General features: G+C 50.4%; 1 protein-coding gene across 1 annotated transcript in view; it reads right to left on the reverse strand.

Annotated features, from left to right (window-relative positions):
* SGSM2 (small G protein signaling modulator 2) overlaps nt 1–21,149 on the reverse strand; it is a 38,431-nt gene that overhangs the window by 13,119 nt on the left and 4,163 nt on the right. The window contains exons 2-12 of the mRNA XM_003799079.2: nt 20,929–21,004; nt 7,412–7,574; nt 7,016–7,177; nt 6,649–6,716; nt 6,406–6,551; nt 5,966–6,100; nt 4,761–4,885; nt 4,298–4,365; nt 3,892–4,052; nt 3,604–3,730; nt 1,581–1,715 (exon numbers count right to left, since the gene is read on the reverse strand). Of these exons, the coding sequence (XP_003799127.1) occupies nt 1,581–1,715; nt 3,604–3,730; nt 3,892–4,052; nt 4,298–4,365; nt 4,761–4,885; nt 5,966–6,100; nt 6,406–6,551; nt 6,649–6,716; nt 7,016–7,177; nt 7,412–7,574; nt 20,929–21,004 (1,366 nt within the window). The remainder of the gene's footprint in view (nt 1–1,580; nt 1,716–3,603; nt 3,731–3,891; nt 4,053–4,297; nt 4,366–4,760; nt 4,886–5,965; nt 6,101–6,405; nt 6,552–6,648; nt 6,717–7,015; nt 7,178–7,411; nt 7,575–20,928; nt 21,005–21,149) is intronic.

Genomic DNA, 21,149 nt, shown 5'->3' on the forward strand with positions numbered 1-21,149 from the left:
CCAGCCTCCAGCTTAATGACCAGCTCATAGGATAAGAAGGAGCTCCTTGACCTCTCCTAGTGATCAACCTTCCCACACAGCTCAAAGTCAGTTAACCTATAAACAAGCATCTGCCCTAAGTCCAGGTCTGCAAGGAACCAGGTGGCAGGTGTGTGTAGGCAATAAACACCAGAAATGGAACGTTCCCACCTGGGCCTGGCCTACAGCTCACATTGGAGGGGTTGGGAGGGAGCACAGGCACCGGGGCAGGTATGTGGCAGTAACAAGGGGTGGCGGCAGGGTGTGCTGGATGTGTGCTAAGCCACGGCCCTGGTTGCCCAGACATGGAGGATTCATTATTACTGGCATAGTGGCTGGGCTAAGGAATTGGGCCCCTTGGCAAAACTTTGTGTTGGAGTAAAAGGAGTGTGACATAGTCTTAAGACACTCTCTGCAGAGGTAGGAAATGAGAAGCAGCGACTGATCCTGGGGCACAGGAATGGGAGAGGGGAGGCTCCCTGATCTCTTCCTAACCCACCCTTTCTTGAGTACCCCTGCCAGCCCACATAGGCACCCTGGCTGATAAGTCCAAAAAGAGGGGTTCCTTCGGGGCAGCACCTGTGGCTGGCCCCATATACCAGAGGGAGGTGGTGGGTTCAAATTCAGCCCCTGGACAAAAACTGAAAAAAAAACATTTAAAAAGAGGGGTCCTTCTTTACCAACCAGCTCTATGCTAAGGAGATGGTGGTGGGCAAAGGGATAGTGAGGGACTGTGCTGTGTCATTTCCAAGGAAGGGCACCTCTACAATCAGGGATGCTGGAAACACACTTGTCTTAGACTCCTGGCATAGATAAGACTAAGCTTTAAGCTGGTGAGATACCTGCTTAAAACTGTACAGTGAACCAGAGGCATAGCTAGGGCAGGAATTCATGTCTCTAGTCCCTGAGCCTGTGCCCCCTCCTGAACACCACACTGCAGATATTTCTAGATTTCATGCTAAGGTGCCAAGCCATGCTTGCTGAAACCCTCAGACCTACTGAGAAAACTGAGCCCTGGAGTCTTTTTCAGTAATGGCCCCCAACCTCTCATCTGACCCATAGGACTCACTATCTGTATGACCTGTCCAGTCCCCACCCCCGCCCCAGGAAGGGCCTCGTATCTCTGTCCTGTTTCCATTAAGAGTCAGAAGCACAAGGCCCAGAGGCTGGTCTTCCCAATCAGCAGGAGGAAAAGAGACCACTGTTTAGCATTTGCCAGCATGACCCGGGGAATAGGAATGGGCTCAGAGCACCATTCCGGGTCTCCAAGAGGCAATCAGATGATCACACCTTTCTGTCAGTGGATCTTCTTCCCTCTCAGGCCTGAAACTCCCTCCCTACAGCCCAGAACCATGTGCTCTGTACCATCCCCTCTTCAGCACCTGTCTGGCCTCCTTCAGTACCCCCTCATTTGCCTCCTGATGGAAGGGAACCACCCTACCCTGGGTGCAAGTCCTCTAATGCCAACACTGCTGTTCCAGCCCCTGCAGTGGGTGGCAGGTGGGCCCAGGGGAGTGGGGTGGAGGATGAGGCAGGTCAGGGAGAGAGGGAGGGATAAAAACCTTTCATCGGATTGGGAGCTGTGAGGTTCCGCGAGCAGATCATTGAGAGCATCGCGTGTAGTTTATCCTCCTCTTCCTCATCATCGTCCACCGAGGCCGCCCGGCTGGCCGCTAGGTGGTGGTAGTTAATAGTGACTGCTCAAAGAAAATAGCGAGAGGCAGAGGCATGAGGACCCTCATCCCTGGGCAGGAGGGACTCCCTCAAGGTGAGCAGAATGGAGGCTAGGATCACCTTGAACCTGCAGGGCACAGAAGAGGGGAATGGAGGGGACCAGAAAGCTCTTTTTTTTTTAAAGACAGAGTCTCATTCTGCCACCCTGGGCAGAGTGCCATGGAGTCCTAGCTCACAGCAACCTCAAACTCTTGGGCTCAAGAGATCCTCTTGCCTTAGCCTCCCAAGTAGCTGGGACTACAGGCGCCCACTACAACGCCCGGCTAGTTTTTTTATTTTTAGTAAAGATGGGTCTCATTCTTCCACAGGCTGGTCTCCAACTCCTGACCTTAGGTGATCCACCCCCTCAGCCTCCCAGAGTACTAGGATTACAGGCACGAGCCGCCACATCAGGCCCAAAAAGCTCTTTTGATGATTTACTTGGGAGAGTATGGAAGAAGGTGAGGGGCTAGGGGCAGCTGCAGAGTTTCATTCATAGGAGGAGGCCCTCTCTAGAAAGAACAGAAGAGAGAGAACTGGGGGGTAGGGGAAGGATGTGAAGGACAGGGACTGTTTGGGACAGGCTGGAAGATTGAGAGCTCACCAGCCCTGGTCTAAGCTGGCAAGACTGTCAGCAGATGGAGCCTGATCATTCTTCAGCTCCTGCCATGGTCAGGCTGGACCAGATCTGAAGATTACTCCAAATCCCTCTTTTCAGACTATAAATTCAACTATTTCCCTCCAAGGGTTTTCCCAGAGCTGCCCTCAAGGAGTCTGAGTCACTCAGCTGAGTTTTAGCTCCTTGGTGCCCTGGCTCACCATGCTCTGAGGAAATGGCCCTTAAAATGAAGTGACCAGAACTGAAAAATGCCAAGGACTGAAGAGGGGAAGCAGAGTGAATAAGCTAAACTGAGCAACATGTTGAGATTAAACACCAAGTGTACAAACACATTCTGGCAAAAGAGGTGTCTCCTTGTCAGGTGCATGTGGGACAGGAGGGGAAATCCCCATGTCTTGTGCCCCCTAAGTCCATTGGGACTCTCTGAGCCATCTGGGTATTGCCATCTGGGTGATCCGTCCGCTAACACAGAGACAACTTGTTGACAACTTTTTGGCGCGAGTTAGGAAATACAGGGAGGAAGGGGTTTGGTTGGCAATAAATGCTCTGAGCTGGCAAATTCCCTGACTTTATCTTCAAGATAAACAAGCCTGGCCCAGAGAAACCTATAGGTAGCAGCAGCAGCAGCACTTGGACAAGAAAGGAGCCCTCAGGCCCAAGGGTACATGTCCATGGCAGGGCAGGACCCAGACCCATGAGGACCAAGCCACCATAAGACCCCCTCCAGCCCCCAAAGTCCCCCAGACAGCTCCAAGTCTCGCCCTCTTCAGACGCAGCCTCACATTTCAGCTAAAGCTCTTCTCATCAGTAGCTGGTTTGAGCAGGACTCTGGCTCTAGGGGAGTCAGGGAACAATTCGCACCAATCAAAAAGAAGCACCGATCTCATACCCAGGCCTCCCTGTGGAGGTCAGGGGCAGCCCTAAGAGAAATGGAGAGTTCTCCACCTCCTTCTTCTAGTCTCCCCACGTTCTTTCCCCAGGGGCAGAGCTTAAAAGGATGACTAAGAGAATCTTGTACAGTGATGCCTGGGTCTATCCAGTACAGTCTTAGGTGAAGAGGTGGGGAAGAGAGCCAGGTAGAAGACCTGAATTGCAGGTAAAAGGCCCAGCTGGCAGGCTAAGTGATGAGCCTCTTGTCTTAACGTGGCCTGGTCAGTGGACCCCACTGGCCACCCTCCTCAGTGATGCTGTGCTCCCCCACCTCTCTGGGCATCTTTTTCTCCTCTTTCGAGGTTAAAGTCTGGGACACTCACTGTGCTCATGCCTGTGCCCAGGGTAGATGATCCGGAACACGTAGTCTGCAGTGCGCCCCAAGCCTGTCTCCTCCACATCCACAGAGCGTATGCTGCTTCGTTTCCGTAGCTTGGGGAACACCTTTCCCTGCAGAGGGAAGGGTGGGTGGTCAGCCTACCCAGGGCAGAGTCCAATCCAGGGTCCCACCCAAGACTGCTCCTAAGAACTCCATGTAGGGAAGGGAGGGAGGTGGATGGAGAATCCACCCACACAGCCTTTTACCCAGAGCCTCATGTATCCTGAGGTACCTTCCCTTGCTGGGTCCACAGCGGGGGCTCTAGCTGTCCTCGAGGCAGCAGCCCATTCTCCAGACAGGACAGGAAGGACAACAGGTGTCCTCCCTGTGGGAAGTGCAGTGGTGGCCTCTGGATGCCATCCTGGCTCACCAGCACAAGCGTGCCACCGCTCTCTGAGGGGAGAAAGTGGCAAGTGAGGCCGGGTCCACCTCAAGACTGCCCCGCCCATCACCATGGCCTATTGGCCAGGCTCGCCAGGCTCCCCAGGCTGAGTAGGACAACAGCTGAGCTAGACCATGGGCAGGAGCGTCATTAGCAGGGATAGTAGGAGGACAAGAAGTCCTATAGGCCCCATGCATGGCTGGGAGAAGGCAGCCTCTCCCTTCCCACCCCTGTGCTGGGTACCAAGGGGGCTTACTTTGCTGGTGGCAGTGGATGCAGACAATCTGACTGAAGGGCACCACCAGGGCATAATCCCAATAAACACTGGAAAGGAACCAGATTGGTGTCACTGTGGCCCAAGACCTCCATCTTGCCTTCCTTGTCTTCTGGCCCTACTACCATCTGCAACTCCCCTGAAGATAGGATGACCACAGCCAAGAAGTGAGCTCAGCCATGTCCCTGGAGTCCTATGGTGCCCTTATGGCACAGAGCCTGTCATTCTCAGCTTCCTAGAGGTTGGCTCAGGTAATCTTCTTCATACCTAGGCTTGGCTGAGTCTTAGCTTGGGACTTACTCCAGTCAGCTTCTCCCTGCAATTCTTGGCATCTGTGTAAGTGAGGTCTGCTCCCTGGTGCAAGGTGGGCCTCTCCATCCCCTGGTCTGGGGTCAAGCCCTGACTCCCCTCCTTGGCTCCTGGGAGTGAGTCCCAAAGCTCCCACCTCTTTTCCAGCTCGGAGTCCCCCAGAGTCCCATTCATAAGCTGGTTGGGGGTCCACTTCAGAGTTAGGCTCTCTGCTGACTGGTGCAGGGAAAGGTAGCCAGGGACAGCCTCCATGTCCTCCTTCTATCGGGAGGAGACACACCAGAAGACAGAGGTAAGGAAGGGCTGAGAGGCTCTCAGAGACAGCCTGTGAAAGACAACTCCAGGCTTGGCACCTGTAGCTCAACCGGATAAGGCGCCAGCCATATACACCTAAGGTGGCGGGTTCGAATCCAGCCCGGACCCGCCAAACAACAATGACGGCTGCAACCAAAAAATGGCCGGGCATTGTGGCGGGTGCCTGTGGTCCCAGCTACTTGGGAGGCTGAGGCAGGAGATTCGCTTGAGCCCAGGAGTTGGAGGTTGCTGTGAGCTGTAATGCCACGGCACTCTACCCAGGGGGATAGCTTGAGGCTCTGTCTCCAAAAAAAAAAAAAGAAAGACAACTCCAGTTGGAAGCCTGGGAGGCCAAGCTACGCTAGTCACAGGGCCCTGGGCTGGGGGCTGGAACCAAGCAGAAGGAGCCACATAGCAGATCTGGGCATCTCCCCTCCCTGGTTGGCTTAGTCCTATTGCCTCTCTTGTGTCAGCCTTCTGGGATGTCCAGTGCATCCCAGCCCAGCCATGCCCAAGCTGGGCACTCACCCTGCCTGCTGGCTGTCATTCCTGTCTCTGGACAGCCTCTTTACTAGACCAGATGCCATCCCTGGCGCCTGCCAATTCAAAGCTAAGCATAAGTTGTATGAGGCAGTGGGGGGTGTAGGGTGTTCTCCTCCTTCTCTTTGATCAATCTTTCCTTTTTTTTTTTTTATCAAATCATAGCTGTGTACATTAATGCAATCACAGGGTACAATGTGCTGGTTTTATATAAAATTTGAAATCTTTTTTTTTTTTTGAGACACAGTCTCAGTTTGTCACCCTTGGTAGAGTTCCATGGCATCACAGCTCACAGCAACCTCCAACTCTCTGGCTCAAGCAATTCTCTTGCCTCAGCCTCCTACTGGGACTACAGGCACCTGCCACAACTTCTGGCTATTTTTTAGAGACAGGGGTCCTGTCTGGCCAGTCTTTTTAGGTAAGGAACAACTGTGGCTAGAAGCTTCCAATTCTGGGAACTGCAGAAGAGGGAGACTGAGGGAAGGGAGGCAGCATGAAGCTTCTTACCGGCTGCACCAGCACGTTGTTCTTGCCATAGAGCAGCCGTGTCCTCGAGTTCTGGTGCAGGGACTCCACATACTCACGGGCGCAGGCAGCCAGCCTGTCCTCCGATGTGCTGCCACTTGAGTGCCGCTTACGGATCTATGCAGAAAGCATAGCTCAGTCTCTAGCCTTGGGAAGTAAGCCTCATGCCTCCACACCAACCCTCTCTAGCTGACCCCAGGGTGCTTCCTGCCCCTAGTTTTATCTGGCCACCTTCTGTTATCCAGCCATGGACCAGCATAGGGTCCTGGATTTCTCTAAGGGCTAGTGTGGCAGGAAGGCTCTCCTGGGGTGGCTGCTACCCTGGGGCATCTCCAAGGCCTATTCTGTATAGAGACCAGTTTGCCCTCCCTCAGGCCCGTGGGAACAGCCTAAGGGAGCAAAAGGATGGGAGGGACACTTACCCCTAGGGCTGGACGCTTTGCAGGGGAGTCCTGGCGATTAGGGGCACCCCGGATACGGTGTCTCTGGACAAGCTCATCAGCAGACGGGTCAGTCCAGTAGTGATCAGCTGTCTTGAGCTTAGTGTATTCCAAGGCACAGGGTCCCACTATGTAGAAAGGGACAGCCAGTTCAGATGGTCCTCCCCCTGCTTGTGCCCCTCAGCCCTCGCTGGCCAGGAGAGGCCTCTATTCTCTAAGGCTCACCTAGAAGACAAGCCAGGATCGGGCCAAATACAGGGTCTGCCAGCAAGGCCTCTTTCTCGTAGTACTTGCTGCCAGGAGGAAACAGACAGGGTGACTGCCGAGGTTCTTGGACTCATTCTAGCTTGGTTGAGCTCACAGGGTAAGAATGTCCCCAAAAAGCCCACATTTATATCCCAAGAAGGAATGAGTCCCTAAGGACAGAGCTTTGTGGAGTGCCTCGTGTGGTTTATGTTTCTGGGGTACTGGAAGGGGATTTGCAGGCTGCCTACAGCTTGTCACAGCCAGCCAAGCATGCCAAGGAGTGGGGCTGAAGGACAGTTCAGGAGGTGGGCTGAGGGAGGGGCTGTGTGGGCGATGGGCCAGTCACCTGCAGTTTTCCGACAGGTACTGCACAACCCTGTCCAGAACTTTCTCGATCAGCGCTGTGCGTACCCATATGTGTTTCAAGGCTTGTGGGCTGAGGACAGGGGCCTTCCCGCTGGTGGAGCCCTGTCTCCGCAGGGCCTCCTGGCTGCCCCCTGAGGGTTTCCTGCAAAGAGGATGAGGGCTTCAGGAGTGGGTCCCAGGCACTGGGAATGGGGCTTAATGCCACAGGATGGGAGCAGAAAGAACTGACTGGGGCAGGGGCATAAAGGAAGGGGACAGAGCTTTGTGCCTGTAAGGGGCCAACAAAGAGGTCCCACAGCAAACAGGCCAGGGAAGCAGCAAATGCCAAGTGGGAAGAGCAGAAGGGTGGGGCAGGAAGGGCTGACCAAGGACTCACCTGCCCTCTACTTGTTGCTGTAGCTCTTGTACCTTGTGGCAAATCTCCCCAGCCACTGGGCACGTCTTCCCCACCTTGGTGAATAGGGCTGCCATCTTGTCACTGCGCAAGAAGCCAGCAGTACGACGTCTCAACTGATGCAAGAGGCAAGCCTCAACTGCACCTGAGCCACAGAGAAAAACAGCACCTGAGCCTAGGCAAGATGGGAAGAGTGCTACCCTTCCCCACCTATACCCGTGGTGAGGCAGAGGGTATGGGCGAGCCCTGACCTGCTCTAGGACAAAGAGTAGGCCAGGGAGATACACCCCGGTTTCCTTCCAAAATTCCCTCTTCTGTCCCTCTGTTCCTGCCCAGGGTGGAGAGCTCACAGGTGCCAACATGTCTCTCTTTGTTGCCTGGTGTGTACATCCCTCCTGTACACACCATCACCCCTGGAGACGTGAAGATCAAAGCTGCACTTTCACATTGGCACGAGTGGGTACAACCCTGAACATGAGGGCATGCAGGGACAGTACCCATAGGACAGGAATGCAGGGAACATGTAGCCCAGGAGCCCTCCTGGAGAGCATTGATGATGTGGCTGTAAGGAAAAGGGTTCTGGAGAAGCTGAAATACTGATGAAGCCACTGCAGAGATCAGATGAAATGGTGGCCTCTGGATTACTGATGAGCCCAGAAGCTAAGAGTGGGAGATTTCTCTTTTCCATGCTAGGAGGGCTTCCTTTCATTCATTTGTGTTTTTAGGGCCTAGGCTTTCTCTGTCTGTATGGATCCTGCTTATCCAGATAGACTTTGCAGGAGGGAAAGAAAGGTTTGGTCGGTGGAGTAGTGCAGGGAGTTACCCTGGGCTTGTGTAGAGCCTAAAAATATTAGTGTGTGTGCAGACGGCTTCAACATGATTGAATTGAATGTTTTTTGTGTTTTTTTTTTTTTTTTTGAGACAGAGTCTTACTATGTCACCCTTGGTAGAGTGCCGTGGTGTCACAGCTCACAGCAACCTCAAACTCTTGGGCTTAAGTGATTCTCTTGCCTCAGCCTCCCAAGTAGCTGGGACTACAGACACACCCCCTCCCACAATGCCCAGCTGTTTTTTGGTTAGAGTTGTCATTGTTGTTTAGCAGGGCTGGGCTGGGCTTGAACCTACCAGCCTCGGTGTATGTGGCTGGCGCCCTACTCACTGAGTTATGGGCCCTGAGCCTGAATTGAATGTTTTGTAAGTGAGGACAGAAAGGCCCAGATAGGAGCAGAGGCTGGATCAGCCACAGAGCAGCAGAGCCAAGACTAGGACCTAGGGCCCCAAACCCTGGCCTGAGCCCCTTTCCCACTTCTAGGTGTGGGGGTGGGGATGGGGTCACAGTGGGAAAAGGTGCTCCCTTCATGTCACAGGTCCATTTTCCACACAGACTGAAAACAGTGAACTATGCTATAGATAGGCAGTCAGACATAACAGGGTCTGTACTTGGCGCAGCCACACACTGCCTCTGGGAAGCCTGAGTAAGTGACTTAATGCGCTGAGATTCAGCTTTCTCATCTGTGAAATGGGGAATTAGCTGGTCTAAAGGTAGTGAGCTATCTCAACTGATAGTTCAGTCAGATATAGGTTGACCTCTTTGTTCTACTTTTTCTCCCTTCCCCCTTCTCACTGCTGCACTTTACTAGTTTAAAAAAAAAAAGCAGGGAAGACGTATTAGAACTGGCGTGAGACATTACATGAGACGAAGTGTGTGAGACCCCTGCATAGTGGGGTCTAGCTCTTAGAGGGCACTGGATCCATGTCTACTCCCAACTCCTCATCCTTTGTGTTCAGATACAGTCCTACGGCTAACCTGCAAAAGCTGGGATTTTATAGGACCTTTTCCTGGCAGGAAAAAGAGGCAGAAAATGCCCCAGAAAGGATCATAGGCTGCCCCAGAGGTGGGTACAGATGCCACTCTCTTAGAAACAGGCAAAGTGAGGCCCCATCAAGCTTATTTTGACTAGTGCTGTTAGAATATGAAGCCTGGAGTTAGGAAAGAATCACTGAAAATAGTTTCTCACCTGTTTTCTGCCTTTGCTTTTAGTAACTGACTAGCAGTCACTATTGACCTACAAAGGAGTTTTGTTTGGACCTCCCTTGGACTGAAGTTTAGAAGGTGAGAGTCCCTGGGGCCAGTCTGGAGAAGGGACAACTCAGTGAGAATGTCCCAGGGGAGTAACAGGCAGGACAGGCCCTTCTCCTGAGAGCCTCCTGCTGGAGCGCTTGCCTGCTTGGGCCTAAGAGGATTCTTTTACAAGCGCAGTCTTTCCTTCAGCATGCTCGTACACCTACTGTGCAAAGTGCAGACAGGATCTGCACAAACCACCTGGGGGAAATCTTTGGCTTAAGTGTGCATATACACCTCTCCACACTCAGTCCCCCGGTCCCTGGAGATCTTATGTGGTCCTGGCATGTACAGGCGAATGACGTTTTTGTCCCAGTCTCTTGGTCTGGGGCTGCTGCAGCTACAAGTCCATGCCTGAGGAAGAATAGTGGCCATTTCCTAGGGTTGTATTCCCCACCCAGAGTGGGGAGAGAAACAGCACTGATCAGGGCCAGAGTGGCAGCAGGTGGCAGCCATCCTGCAGGGAATCGTGTGCCTTGGTGATGTGACTAATTGCTGGGATAATAAGTCATTAGCCTTCCCACCTTCTCCAGGCAACCGCAAACACAGCCAGGCTGGGGAGCTGGAGAGCAGCTGGCACGGGCACTCCCATCCCACTTGGCCTCATCTACCCTCCCAGCCAGCCTCTGGGCACAGGCATGGGATTCTCTTGGGTGAGCAGAAGCATTCCTCAGTGAGAAGCCCAAACATCACGCCCAGCTCCTACTCCCCCTCCTGGCCCCTAAATTCCTTCTATGAAACCCAGGCAAGGTGCCAGGCAGTATCTGGGGAAGGAGAAATCCCACTCATACCTCAACTTTCTAAGCAAAGTAAATGAGCCCTTAGGCCAGGTATTCTTGACCCAGTTCCACAGGCTCCTTGGCCAGTGACTATTTAAACTACACTTACTTGTCCTTTCCCACTCTCACAAGGGAATCAGCATATGTAATAAAATGTTATTATATGCAGTGTGTAGGCAAAATAACAACTGTACTTATTTATTTAGAGACAGGGTCTCACTCTGTGGCTCAGGCTGGAGTGCATGGCTCACTGTAACCTTGAACTCCAAGGCTCAAGCCTCCCCAAATACTAAGATCACAGGCATGAGCCACTGACATGGCCAATAATAATAATAATGATAATTAAAAACAGCTATCCAAAGACAGTTTGTGAAGGGGCAGCGCCTGTGGCTCAGTGAGTAGGGCACCAGCCCCATACACAGAGGGTGGTGGGTTCAAACCCAGCCCTGGCCAAACTGCAACAACAACAAAAAGTAGCCGGGCATTGTGGTGGGTGCCTGTAGTCCCAGCTAGTCGGGAAGCTGAGGCAAGAGAATCACCTAAGCCCAGGAGTTGGAGGTTGCTGTGAGCTGTGATGCCACAGCACGCTACTGAGGGCAATAAAGTGAAACTCTGTCTCAAAAAAAAAAAAAAGTACAATTTGTATGCAAATTGTTGGTGTGCTCTAGAATGATTAGGTGAATGCCTTTTTTTACCGGACATTAAAAGAGGGTACTCAGGCCGGCAGTCTGAGACCAGCCTAGACAACACAGTGACCTGTCTCTACCGAAATATATATATATGTGTATGTGTGTGTATGTATATATATAATATATATGTATGTGGATGTATATATGGAATGGACATGTATACACACACACACACACACACATACGCATTAAAAAGTAGCCAAGAGCATGGTGGCACATGCCTATCATCCCAGCTACTAAGGAGACTGAAGTAGGATGATTGCTTGAGCCCAGGAGTTTGAGGTTACAGTGAGCTATGATTGGACCACTGCACCAGAGGCTGGGTGACAGAACAAGACCTTAACTCTAAAGCAAAGAAATAAACAAATCACAAACCCCAGAAAGGCTGGATCTGTCCTTGGGTACTCTTTTACCAGATCCCTCAGCAAACAGGGTCTCCCAAAAGCTTGGTTCCCAGCAGGGGGTGGAGGGGGTTTCTGGACTGGGCTTAAAGCAACAACAGGTGACCTGAGCTGGGCAGGGATTAAATAAACAATTCAGTGGGCTGAGACAAACCTTAGTATCTCAGGAGCTCACAAAAATGAACTATAGCTATGGCTGCCAGGAAAGGCAGCAGTGGCTGGGAAGGGGTCCTTGAGCAGCCCAGGGGGCCTCAGAAGCAAGGCTGTCTGTCCTACCCCCATTCTACCTTCACTTTCATGTGTATATGCATCTGTTTAAAGCTGGGCTCAGCAGTTGGACAAACCTGGCCCCAGTCTAGCTGGTAGCAGAGGGGCCCACAGAACTAGTCTTCCGAGAACCAGCCCAGGTCAGCTGAGGTCCAGGGACACAGCATCCAGAGTTAGCATAGGCTGACATGCAGCTAGGCCCAAGGTGCTTGGCCAGGAGGAGCTGGGAATAAGAGGAAAACAGGCCTGACAGTGCAGCCCACACCCCCTGCCTGGCGCAATGTCACCTTTTACTACCAGCTGCCATCTGTGCAACAGGGAAATTCAGTCACAGTTGCCATAGAGAACCCATGTGAGCAAAGTGTGGGTAGGACAGCCCAGCCACAACTGGTCCATTTTGGTCCTGGAGCTTTGGGGGGCACTAGTCAGAACAGAATTTTCACAAGCTGAATGCTAGGGGCTCACTGGTTTAAGCCCCTGGATAGTGGACCCAAGATTGCCAGGAGAGGAGCAGCCTCCTTAGAGATATAGGAAGGTTGGGATGGGCAGCCTCCTCCAGGTAGGGACGGAGGGAGAGGCACATACGCTTTACCCCAACTGCAATGGAGGGAGTCAGTATTTTGTCTGAGGCAGATGAGGTGGGAGGAGCAGAGAGGCATCTCCAGGCATCATCTACCCCTCTCTTTCCCACTTCTCTGACTGGCTATGTCCCCCCAGGGACTTGTGCTGGCTGCCTCCACTTAGAATGAGCATTTCTATGGTAACTAGGGTACATTTTCTCTCAGGCAGCACTGGTGATACTAGCTGTTTACTTTCAGCTTTGAGGGGCATTCAGCCCTGCTCAACCTCCCAAAACAAGAAAGGAACACTCTAATCTAGACTCTGAATGGGAAGAAAAGGAATTGCTCTGATTTTCTAGAACCAAGTGAGGGAGAAGAAATTCATGCCACATGTACCCATTTTCCTTGCCTTGCTGGGAACACAGGACAGGGTCTATCTGCACAATGCTCATGGACCAGGCCAAGGCCAGCCTCTCAGGCAGTGAACAGAGCTGTGAGCACACTCAGCCAGCTCAGGAAGGGATCTGCTGTCTCCCAGAGTATTTCTGGAGCCCACCATGACTGAAGCTATGTCTCCATGAGGATCAGCCCCTTCTCAATGCTCCCACTCCTGCTGTCTCCAGTCCTGGGTAGACCTCACAAGCAGTCCAATCCCTTTGCAGTCCAGACTTTAGAGTAAGGCCTATGTGGGTTCAAACACTGGCTGCTCCTCCTTACTCACTGTTTGACCTTGGGCAAATCACTAAACCTCTCTGAACTTCAGCTATAATTAGGGAAAATAACAGGTCTCACCTCAAATGAGTGCTGGGTGATGGAAAACACCAGCATATACAAAGGTACAAAAGGCCTCCTGATCACTGTTTCGGCACCAAGCGTGACCAGCGAATGTCAGTGCCTTTTTTTCCTGCACATCAGGCCCATTCCCTGCTTTCCTCCTGTTCCTAAGGATGGTCTGATCTGGGCTCCTAAGGCCACTTTGTCCACCTGTGCACTGGAGCCCAGCATCCCTTTCTCCTTTTCAAAGCTCTGGGCTCAGCACCTGTGGCTCAAGCAGCTAAGGCACCAGCCATATACACCTGAGCTGGCAGGTTCGAATCCAGCCTGGGTCCACCAAACAACGATGACAGCTGCAACCAAAAAATAGCCAGGTGTTGTGGCGGACACCTGTAGTCCCAGCTACTTGAGAGGCTGAAGCAAGAGAATTGCTTGAGCCCAGGATTTGGAGTTGCTGTGAGCTGTGACGCCACAGTACTCTACCCAGGGCAATAGCTTGAGGCTCTGTCTCAAAAAAAAAACAAAAAAAATCAAAGACATTGCTCTGGCAAATGTCCCTTCTCTTTCCTGAGCCTTCAATATTTCCCTGTTAGATACTTCCTGCCTGAACATAAACATTTTATAATTTCTCCAACTTTAAAAAGCATCATTGGCCAGGCACGGTGGCTCACACCTGTAATCCTAGGACTCTGGGAGGCTGAGGAGGGTGCATTGCTTGAGTTCAGGAGTTTGTGACCAGCCTAAGCAAGAGCAAGACCCTATCTCTACTAAAAACAGAAAAACTAGCAGGGCATTATGGCAGGCGCCTATAGTCCCAGTTCCTCAGGAGGCTAAGGTAAGAGGATTGCTCAAGCCCAAGAGTTTGAGGTTGGTGTGAGCTAGAATGATGCCCTGCACTCTACCCAAAGTGACACAGTGAGATTCTGCCTCAAAAAAAAAAAAAAAAAGCACCACCACAACCTAACCTAGCCCTTTATGTCCATTCCAGTACTGCCCCACTTACCTGCTTTGTTGTAAAATTACTCAAGAAAATTGTCTATACTTGCTACTCCTCTCTCTTCTAACTCTCATCTGCTTCTCCTACTCTTTTTTTTTGAGACAGAGCCTCAAGCCATCCCCCTGGGTAGAATACTGTGGCATCACAGCTCACAGCAACCTCCAACTCCTGGGCTCAAGCGAGTCTCTGCCTCCTCCTCCTCCCCCCAAGTAGCTGGGATTATAGGCGCCCGCCACAACACCTGGCTAATTTTTTTTTCGTTGTAGCTGTCATTATTGTTTGGCGGCCCGGGCTGGATTCAAACCCGCCACCTTAGGTGTATGTGGCTGGCGCCTTAGCCACTTGAGCCACAGGAGCCAAGCCTTCCCTTCCTCTTTTTTAGAAAATCATTTCATTATAGAAAATTCCAAACATAGAAAAAGTAGGATGGTATAATGAATCCCAAGTTGGGTACCCATTACCCAACTTTAAACAATGAACAAGTCATGATCAATCTTCTTTCAGCTGTACCACCTGCAACCACTTTTTCTTTAGTCCTGAATTGTTTTGAAGCTATTTTATTTTATTATTATTATTTTTTTTATTAGAGACAGAGTCTCATTTTGTTGCCCTTAGTAGAGTGCCATGGCGTCACAGCTCACAGCAACTTCTGGCTCTTGGGCTTAGGTGATTCTCTTGCCTCAGCCTCTGAGTAGCTGGGACTACAGGTGCCCGCCACAATGCCCGGCTATTTTTGTTGTTGTTATTGTTGTTGTTACAGTTTGGCCGGGGCCAGGGCTGGGCTTGAACCTGGCACCCTACTCACTGAGCCACAGGCGCCACCCTTCAAGCAATTTTAGACATAAATTTTCATCTATAAATACCTCGGTATGTATCTCAAAGATAATGACTCTTTTTTTTTTTTGAGACAGAGCCTCAAGCTGTCCCCCTGGGCAGAGTGCCGTGGCATTACAGCTCACAGCAACCTCCAACTCCTGGGCTCAAGCGAGTCTCCTGCCTCCGCCTCCCAAGTAGCTGGGACCACAGGCGCCCGCCACAACACCCGGCTATTTTTTGGTTGCAGCCGTCATTGTTGTTTGGTGGGTCCGGGCTGGGGATTCAAACCCGCCACCTTAGGTGTACGTGGCTGGTGCCTTAGCCGGCTGAGCTATAGGCGCCGAGCCAGATAATGACTCTTAAAAACATGTACTTATACCTTTATCATACCTACAAAATCAATAGCAATGCCTTAATATTATCAAATTTCCATGACTGTTCAGATGCTCTCAACTCCTGGAAACATGGAATCCCACTGTGTTACGGGCACCGAGTCATCCCTGCACTGCTCTTCTAGGCCTCACATCAGCCTTCTGGGGTGGGCTCAAAGACGGGTGACTGTGGTTACACACTTAGTAACATGGCCAGGATGTGAAGCCAGGTCTGTCTGAGCCCAGAGTCCCAGCTACAGACTGCTACCTGTGCCCTTGACCAAGCCCCAAGATACTGTGAGGGGAAGCAAGTTCCTCCAGAGGTCCTTCCTTACTGCTTGATCATTTCTGGATGGAAGGGAGAAGTCAGACAGCTTAAGAATGGGGTGTTCCTTCTGTGCAGGTAGGAAGAAGAAGGAATCCTTTCTACCAAAGAGACGGGGTGAGAACTGCCCGGAGCCTGACTCTCAGAACGTGCTGCAATACCCCTGGCCACAGTATCCCAAGTGGGTCTCAAACCTCTGTAGCACCTGCCTGTCTCTCCACTTATTAGCATCTTCTTGCCATTCCCAAAGGAGCTCAGAGCAGAGCAGGCCTTTCTGGCTAATGAAAGCTGCTTAGCAACAGGGAGCCAGTTAATAAAAGCCCAATGTTATTCCCAGCGCCACAGACTCCATCCGTCTCCCTTTATAGCTTGTCCTCAGCCTGGAGCAACTCTCACGTTGACCCATCTGCCCACAGGAGGACAGGGAACCTGGTGATTGAGCAGGCTGCACTCCAGCCTGGACCCACCCCCTCTCAGAAACCTGGCAAATCCTGGGGCTTGGGGCTAGAGATGATTGAGTCTGAGAACTTGCTCTGTCAGGCCAGAAGCCTCTCTGAAAGCTTCAGAAACCTGCTCTCCACCCAAAGGTTAAAATCCAACACCAGGGAGGCAGACTCCTAGATTTGAGCAAAGGGGAGGCCAGGCTCAGAGAAACGATGTTTTCCCCAAGGTCATCGGCTGATGCCTAAATCACCTCAGATCCCTTGATGGCAAGAGAACAACTGTGCCCTTTTTAAACATATGTATTACTATTTCAGATGCAGAGCTCAAAGGCAATACTTGGGACAACTGGCTGTTCTTCAGCCCTCACTTTGAGTGGTCTGCCCATAAGCACAAGTTAAAAGTACCTTCTTCAGGGAAACAGGTGACAAGAGACACCAGCCTACACCCAGGGGTTCATAAAGCCACAGGGGAAACATGAAGCACTAATTTGATTCAATAGGAAATCTTTACATTAAGAAAAAAAATCAAAGGCAATATTATGGAGCAAAATATAAACTTGACATGATATTTTAAGATTTAAAAGAGATATCAAAGATCCCTCTCCCACAGCGGTAGTTTGGAAGCCATTCTCTGAGCCCTACTCTCCACCAGCAGGGAGTGGGCAGTCACAGGGGCTTGAGATGGCCTGGGAGCACCACAGCCATGCTCTGCAGTAGGAGGAATAGCACACAGGGACTGCCTCTCCATTGCCAGCAAACTTCCACATAAGGTTTCTGGGGCGGTGCCTGTGGCTCAAGGAGTAGAGCTTTGGTCCCCATATACTGGAGGTTGTGGGTTCAAACCTGGCCCCAGCCAGAAACTGCAAAAAAGAGAAAGGTTTCTGCTTGCAAGGCCCTGCTACATACCTGGCTTCTGGACAGACAGGTTTAGGAACAACCACAGCAAACACTCCATACACCTTTCTTGCCAGTCCTAGGAGTCTTGCCCGTCTCCTGGGTTATTGCAGTGGAGATCTGACTGTCACTTTTCTGGGTTTGCCCACACCCAGGTCCTGATCCTGGGATTCTTCAGTTCCATTTCTAAGGCTTTCCAAAAAGATTCTAGTTTTTTTCAGTTCAAATGTCTGTACTCTAAGCAAAGCTCAGAGAAGCTCCTCTTTCCAAGGCTTGGCTCTCTCCTCAATCACCCACTCCTCTGACAAGAACAGAGTGCCAGTGTGGAACCCAGGGACCCCTGCAGCTCTGAGGAATGTGATCTCTGTGCTGTTGATCCAGGCCATCCGTCTGTTCCTGATCTCTCAGCACATTCTCTCCACGCTCACTCCCCCATTCAGAACAAAGTCGAATTTTGGTTGTGTCTAGAACAGTAGCAAGACCCAGTTTAAGTCTGGATCTAGGCTCAGCACCTGTGGCTCAAGTGGCTAAGGCGCCAGCCACATACATCTAAGGTGGCGGGTTCGAATCCAGCCCGGACCCGCCAAACAACAATTACGGCTGCAACCAAAAAATAGCCAGGCGTTGTGGCGGGCGCCTGTGGTCCCAGCTACTTGGTAGGCAGAGGCGGGAGACTCGCTTGAGCCCAGGAGTTGGCGGTTGCTATGAGCTGTGATGCCATGGCACTCTACCCAGGGGGACAGCTTGAGACTCTGTCTCAAAAAAAAAAAAAAAAGTCTGCATCAACTTCAGACTAAAAATGCATGTCAGAGCATTTTCCAGGGCATGAGGGATATTGGCACATCAGAATCTCCAAAAAGGCAGAGGGGTGGTATTCTCTATCAAGAGACTGCACATCTAGTCTTCCCTCCTACTCCCCCACAAGAATTCATGATTATGATTCTACCAAGTATGCATGGAAACGGTTTGCAGGCAGGGAGAGAAAGGGTTGATACTCATTGTTTTCAAGTAACCTTATTTTGATAAATCCCAAACTGGGATTTATCTCATCACTGAACACCAATTTTGACAAAGCATTACATATTCCTTTTTTTGTGGGTCTCAGATGCCCAGCTGAGCTTAGCGTGACACTGTTGGCTCCTGTTCTCTGCAGCGACCACGTACTGAGCCCAGCGCAGAGGCAGCAAACTGGCAGAGGCTTGCAGATGCCTTTTGTTTGGCCCACACATTCTTTTCAAATGAGAATTAGTTGTCAGTATTTAAAAAGTGAGAAATTTCATATAAAGACCCAGACTTCTAGCTTTTCTTAAAATATAACAGAGGCTATAGGAAATCTGGGCCTGCATTTCTATAAGAGCTGAAGAGTGGCTGCTCCTCTTCACACAGGGCAAGCGGTATCCAGGTCACCTCAGTCCCCACTCTGACCAGCTTCCCTTGTGGACAGTTTTTGCCTGACACTGTAGGCATTTACGTTTATACTGGTGGACCCGAGGCACCTGCTGAGGACTAACAGAACAGGGCTCCTCTTGCTCCTGGGATGAGTCTAGAACCTGGAGACCTGGGAGCTTTGTTCTATTTCAGCAACTGAAATTGGCTAAAAGTAGAAGAATCATTCCTTGTGAGCAGACTAGCCCTGCCTCCTGAAAAGAGCCCTGAGCATACAGGAAAGAGACAAAAGTAAAAGCCCCCCTGCTTCCTGGGGGCTCCTGCTGATTGGAGGAGAGCTGACACTTTTTGCTCACCATAACAGCCTGAAAGTGAGATGCCCATCGCTTTTTTCCTGCCTCTTTTCCTCCAGCTCCTTTCCCTCATTCTCCCATGGCTACCCACACGTGGCGCCCATGCACAAGCTGTTTGCACTATTTTATTCTGTTTTCTCTAGTGTGTGCGCTTTGATGAAGCCTAGCACCAACCCATGCATAACTGGGCTTGTAGAGGCCAGTAGAGCCCTTCTGGTGCCAACAGATACTAGCTAACATCAAGGGAACACAGTAGAAGGGGAAGGGAATAAAGTTCTCATACCCTTCAAAGTTACTGTAAGACTGGCATGCTTCTTTCTAAAACATAGGTTTCTATATGCCTGAGAATCATTAAAACATCTCCAAGAACTACGGAAACTTCCTCAAATGGGAGATCGTGGGAACTCAAATCCTGCAAACCTAGCCTAACCATCCAAATGAAAAGGAAAGATATTTTCTAAGCTCTTATAATTCTAGAAATAAACATTCATATGTATCATTTTAATCCCCACAAAAAGTCCTTGAGAGGAGAATCATTGTGCTGTTTTTATAGGAGCAAACTATAAAACCGTGGGTGACAGATGCTAAGAAAATTGCCCAAGATGACGTATGAAGCAGACCAGCAGGATTCAAACACAAGGCTCTGTCACTCCGGCTCTGTTCATGGGTCACCTTCCCGATTACCCTCTCACATCTCTCTTTATTTTTTTTCAAATCTCTTATCACTACCTATTCCCATATGATTTATTTATTTGTGCATCTGTCTTCTGCCTGTCTCCCCAACAGAATGTTAAGGCCCTGGGGCAGAGGCTCTGTCTTCTCACTGCCATTTCCTTACATGGAGAACAGTGTCTGGTACCTGGTGAGCCCTCAGTGGGTATTTGCTATTGGGAAGAACAGATCTATCTGCCTCAACATGCTGCTGTCAAAGTGTCCCTTCCCTTATCTGCTCTTTCATTCCTTTCCCTTTCTTTCTTTCTTCTTTTTTTTTGAGACAGAGTCTTACTATGTTGCCCTCTGTAGAATGCTGTGATGCCAGCAACCTCAAACTCTTGGGCTTAAGTGATTCTCTTGCCTCAGCCTCCCAAGTAGCTGGGACTACAGCCTGGCTATAGTAGGCCCACCAAAATGCCTGGCTATTTTTTTTGTTGTTGCATTTTTTTTTAGTTGACCCAGGCCAGTTTCAAACCCACCACCCTTGGTATATGTGGCTGGTGCCATAAGCACTGTGCTACAGTTGCCAAGCCCTTTCCCTTTCCTTTCTTTTCTTTTTTTTTTTTGAGACAGAGTCTCACTTTGTTGCCCTCTGTAGAATGCTCTAGCATCATAACTCACAGCAACCTCAGACTCTTGGGCTCAAGTGATTCTCTTGCCTCAGCCTCCAGAGTAGCTATAGCTGGAACTACAGGCACCCACCACAACACCTGGCTATTTTAGAGATAGGGTCTCACTCTAACTCAGGCTGATGTCCAACTTGTGAGCTCAGGTGATCCGCCCGCCTCAGCCTCCAGAATGCTGGGATTATAGGCATGAACCACTGCACCTGGCCATTCCTTTCCCCTTCATGAACCCCAAACACCAATCTCAGAAGTCAAGGAAAACAACGTAGAGATGACAAATGGTTCCTTGTCCTTTCAGTTTATAGGAAAGTCAAATTCCTGAAAATCCAAGAAAACTTGGCTTGTTCCTACAAAGGCAAACTCTTTGTATTGAGGAGGATGCAGTGATTTATTATGGACTTTCTCCCATGAAAGGCAGGAAGGCTCTTTTCATCCCATAAAGTGCTTGGAGAGATAGGATGATGGAACAACACAGGTGAGATTAATCAGAAAGTAAAAGTAGCAAAGAAAGCATCCAAAAAGCACCAACCCTTCTTCCAAAGCTAAAATAGAGCAGTGGTTCCCAAATCTGAATCATCTCAAACACTGGTTCTCCAAGTTGGTCCCAGGCCAGCAACCTAAGCATCATCTCTAAACCTGTTAGAAATCCAACTTCTCAGGCCTCCCAGACCCTACTAGAATCAGAAACTCCAGGGATGGGACCCAGAAATCTGGGTTTTAACAAGGCATTCAGATGATTCTGATGCACACTAACATTTGAGAGTTATTATCCTGGGAAACAAAAATATACAGAAAATACAGATTCTTGGCACTGAAGATCCTGATTCAGAAGAAATGCAATGAGGCCCAAGGATATTCAAAAGCTTCCAAGTTGATTCGGACTCACAGACAAGACTAAACCTGAGCACTCATCTTTTCTAGTCCCAGGACAGTGTCCTTAGCTCTAGACCCACCACTCATCATCCTCCAGTCAGTCACTCACCACACAGAGCAATGATGTGGCTGCTATCTTCATGCACAAACTTCCTGGTGACAGCCTCTTCCATGATTTGTTTCACCTGTGGACACATGAACACTATCATTATTTTTTTTTCTTTTCTTTTTTGAGACAAAGCCTCAAGCTGTCCCCCTGGGTAGAGTGCTGTGGCATCACAGCTCACAGCAACCTCCAACTCCTGGGCTCAAGCGAGTCTCCTGCCTCAG

This window comes from Otolemur garnettii, unplaced genomic scaffold (genome assembly GCF_000181295.1).
Source record: "Otolemur garnettii isolate 467f Iridium unplaced genomic scaffold, OtoGar3 scaffold00145, whole genome shotgun sequence".
NCBI lineage: Eukaryota > Metazoa > Chordata > Mammalia > Primates > Galagidae > Otolemur > Otolemur garnettii.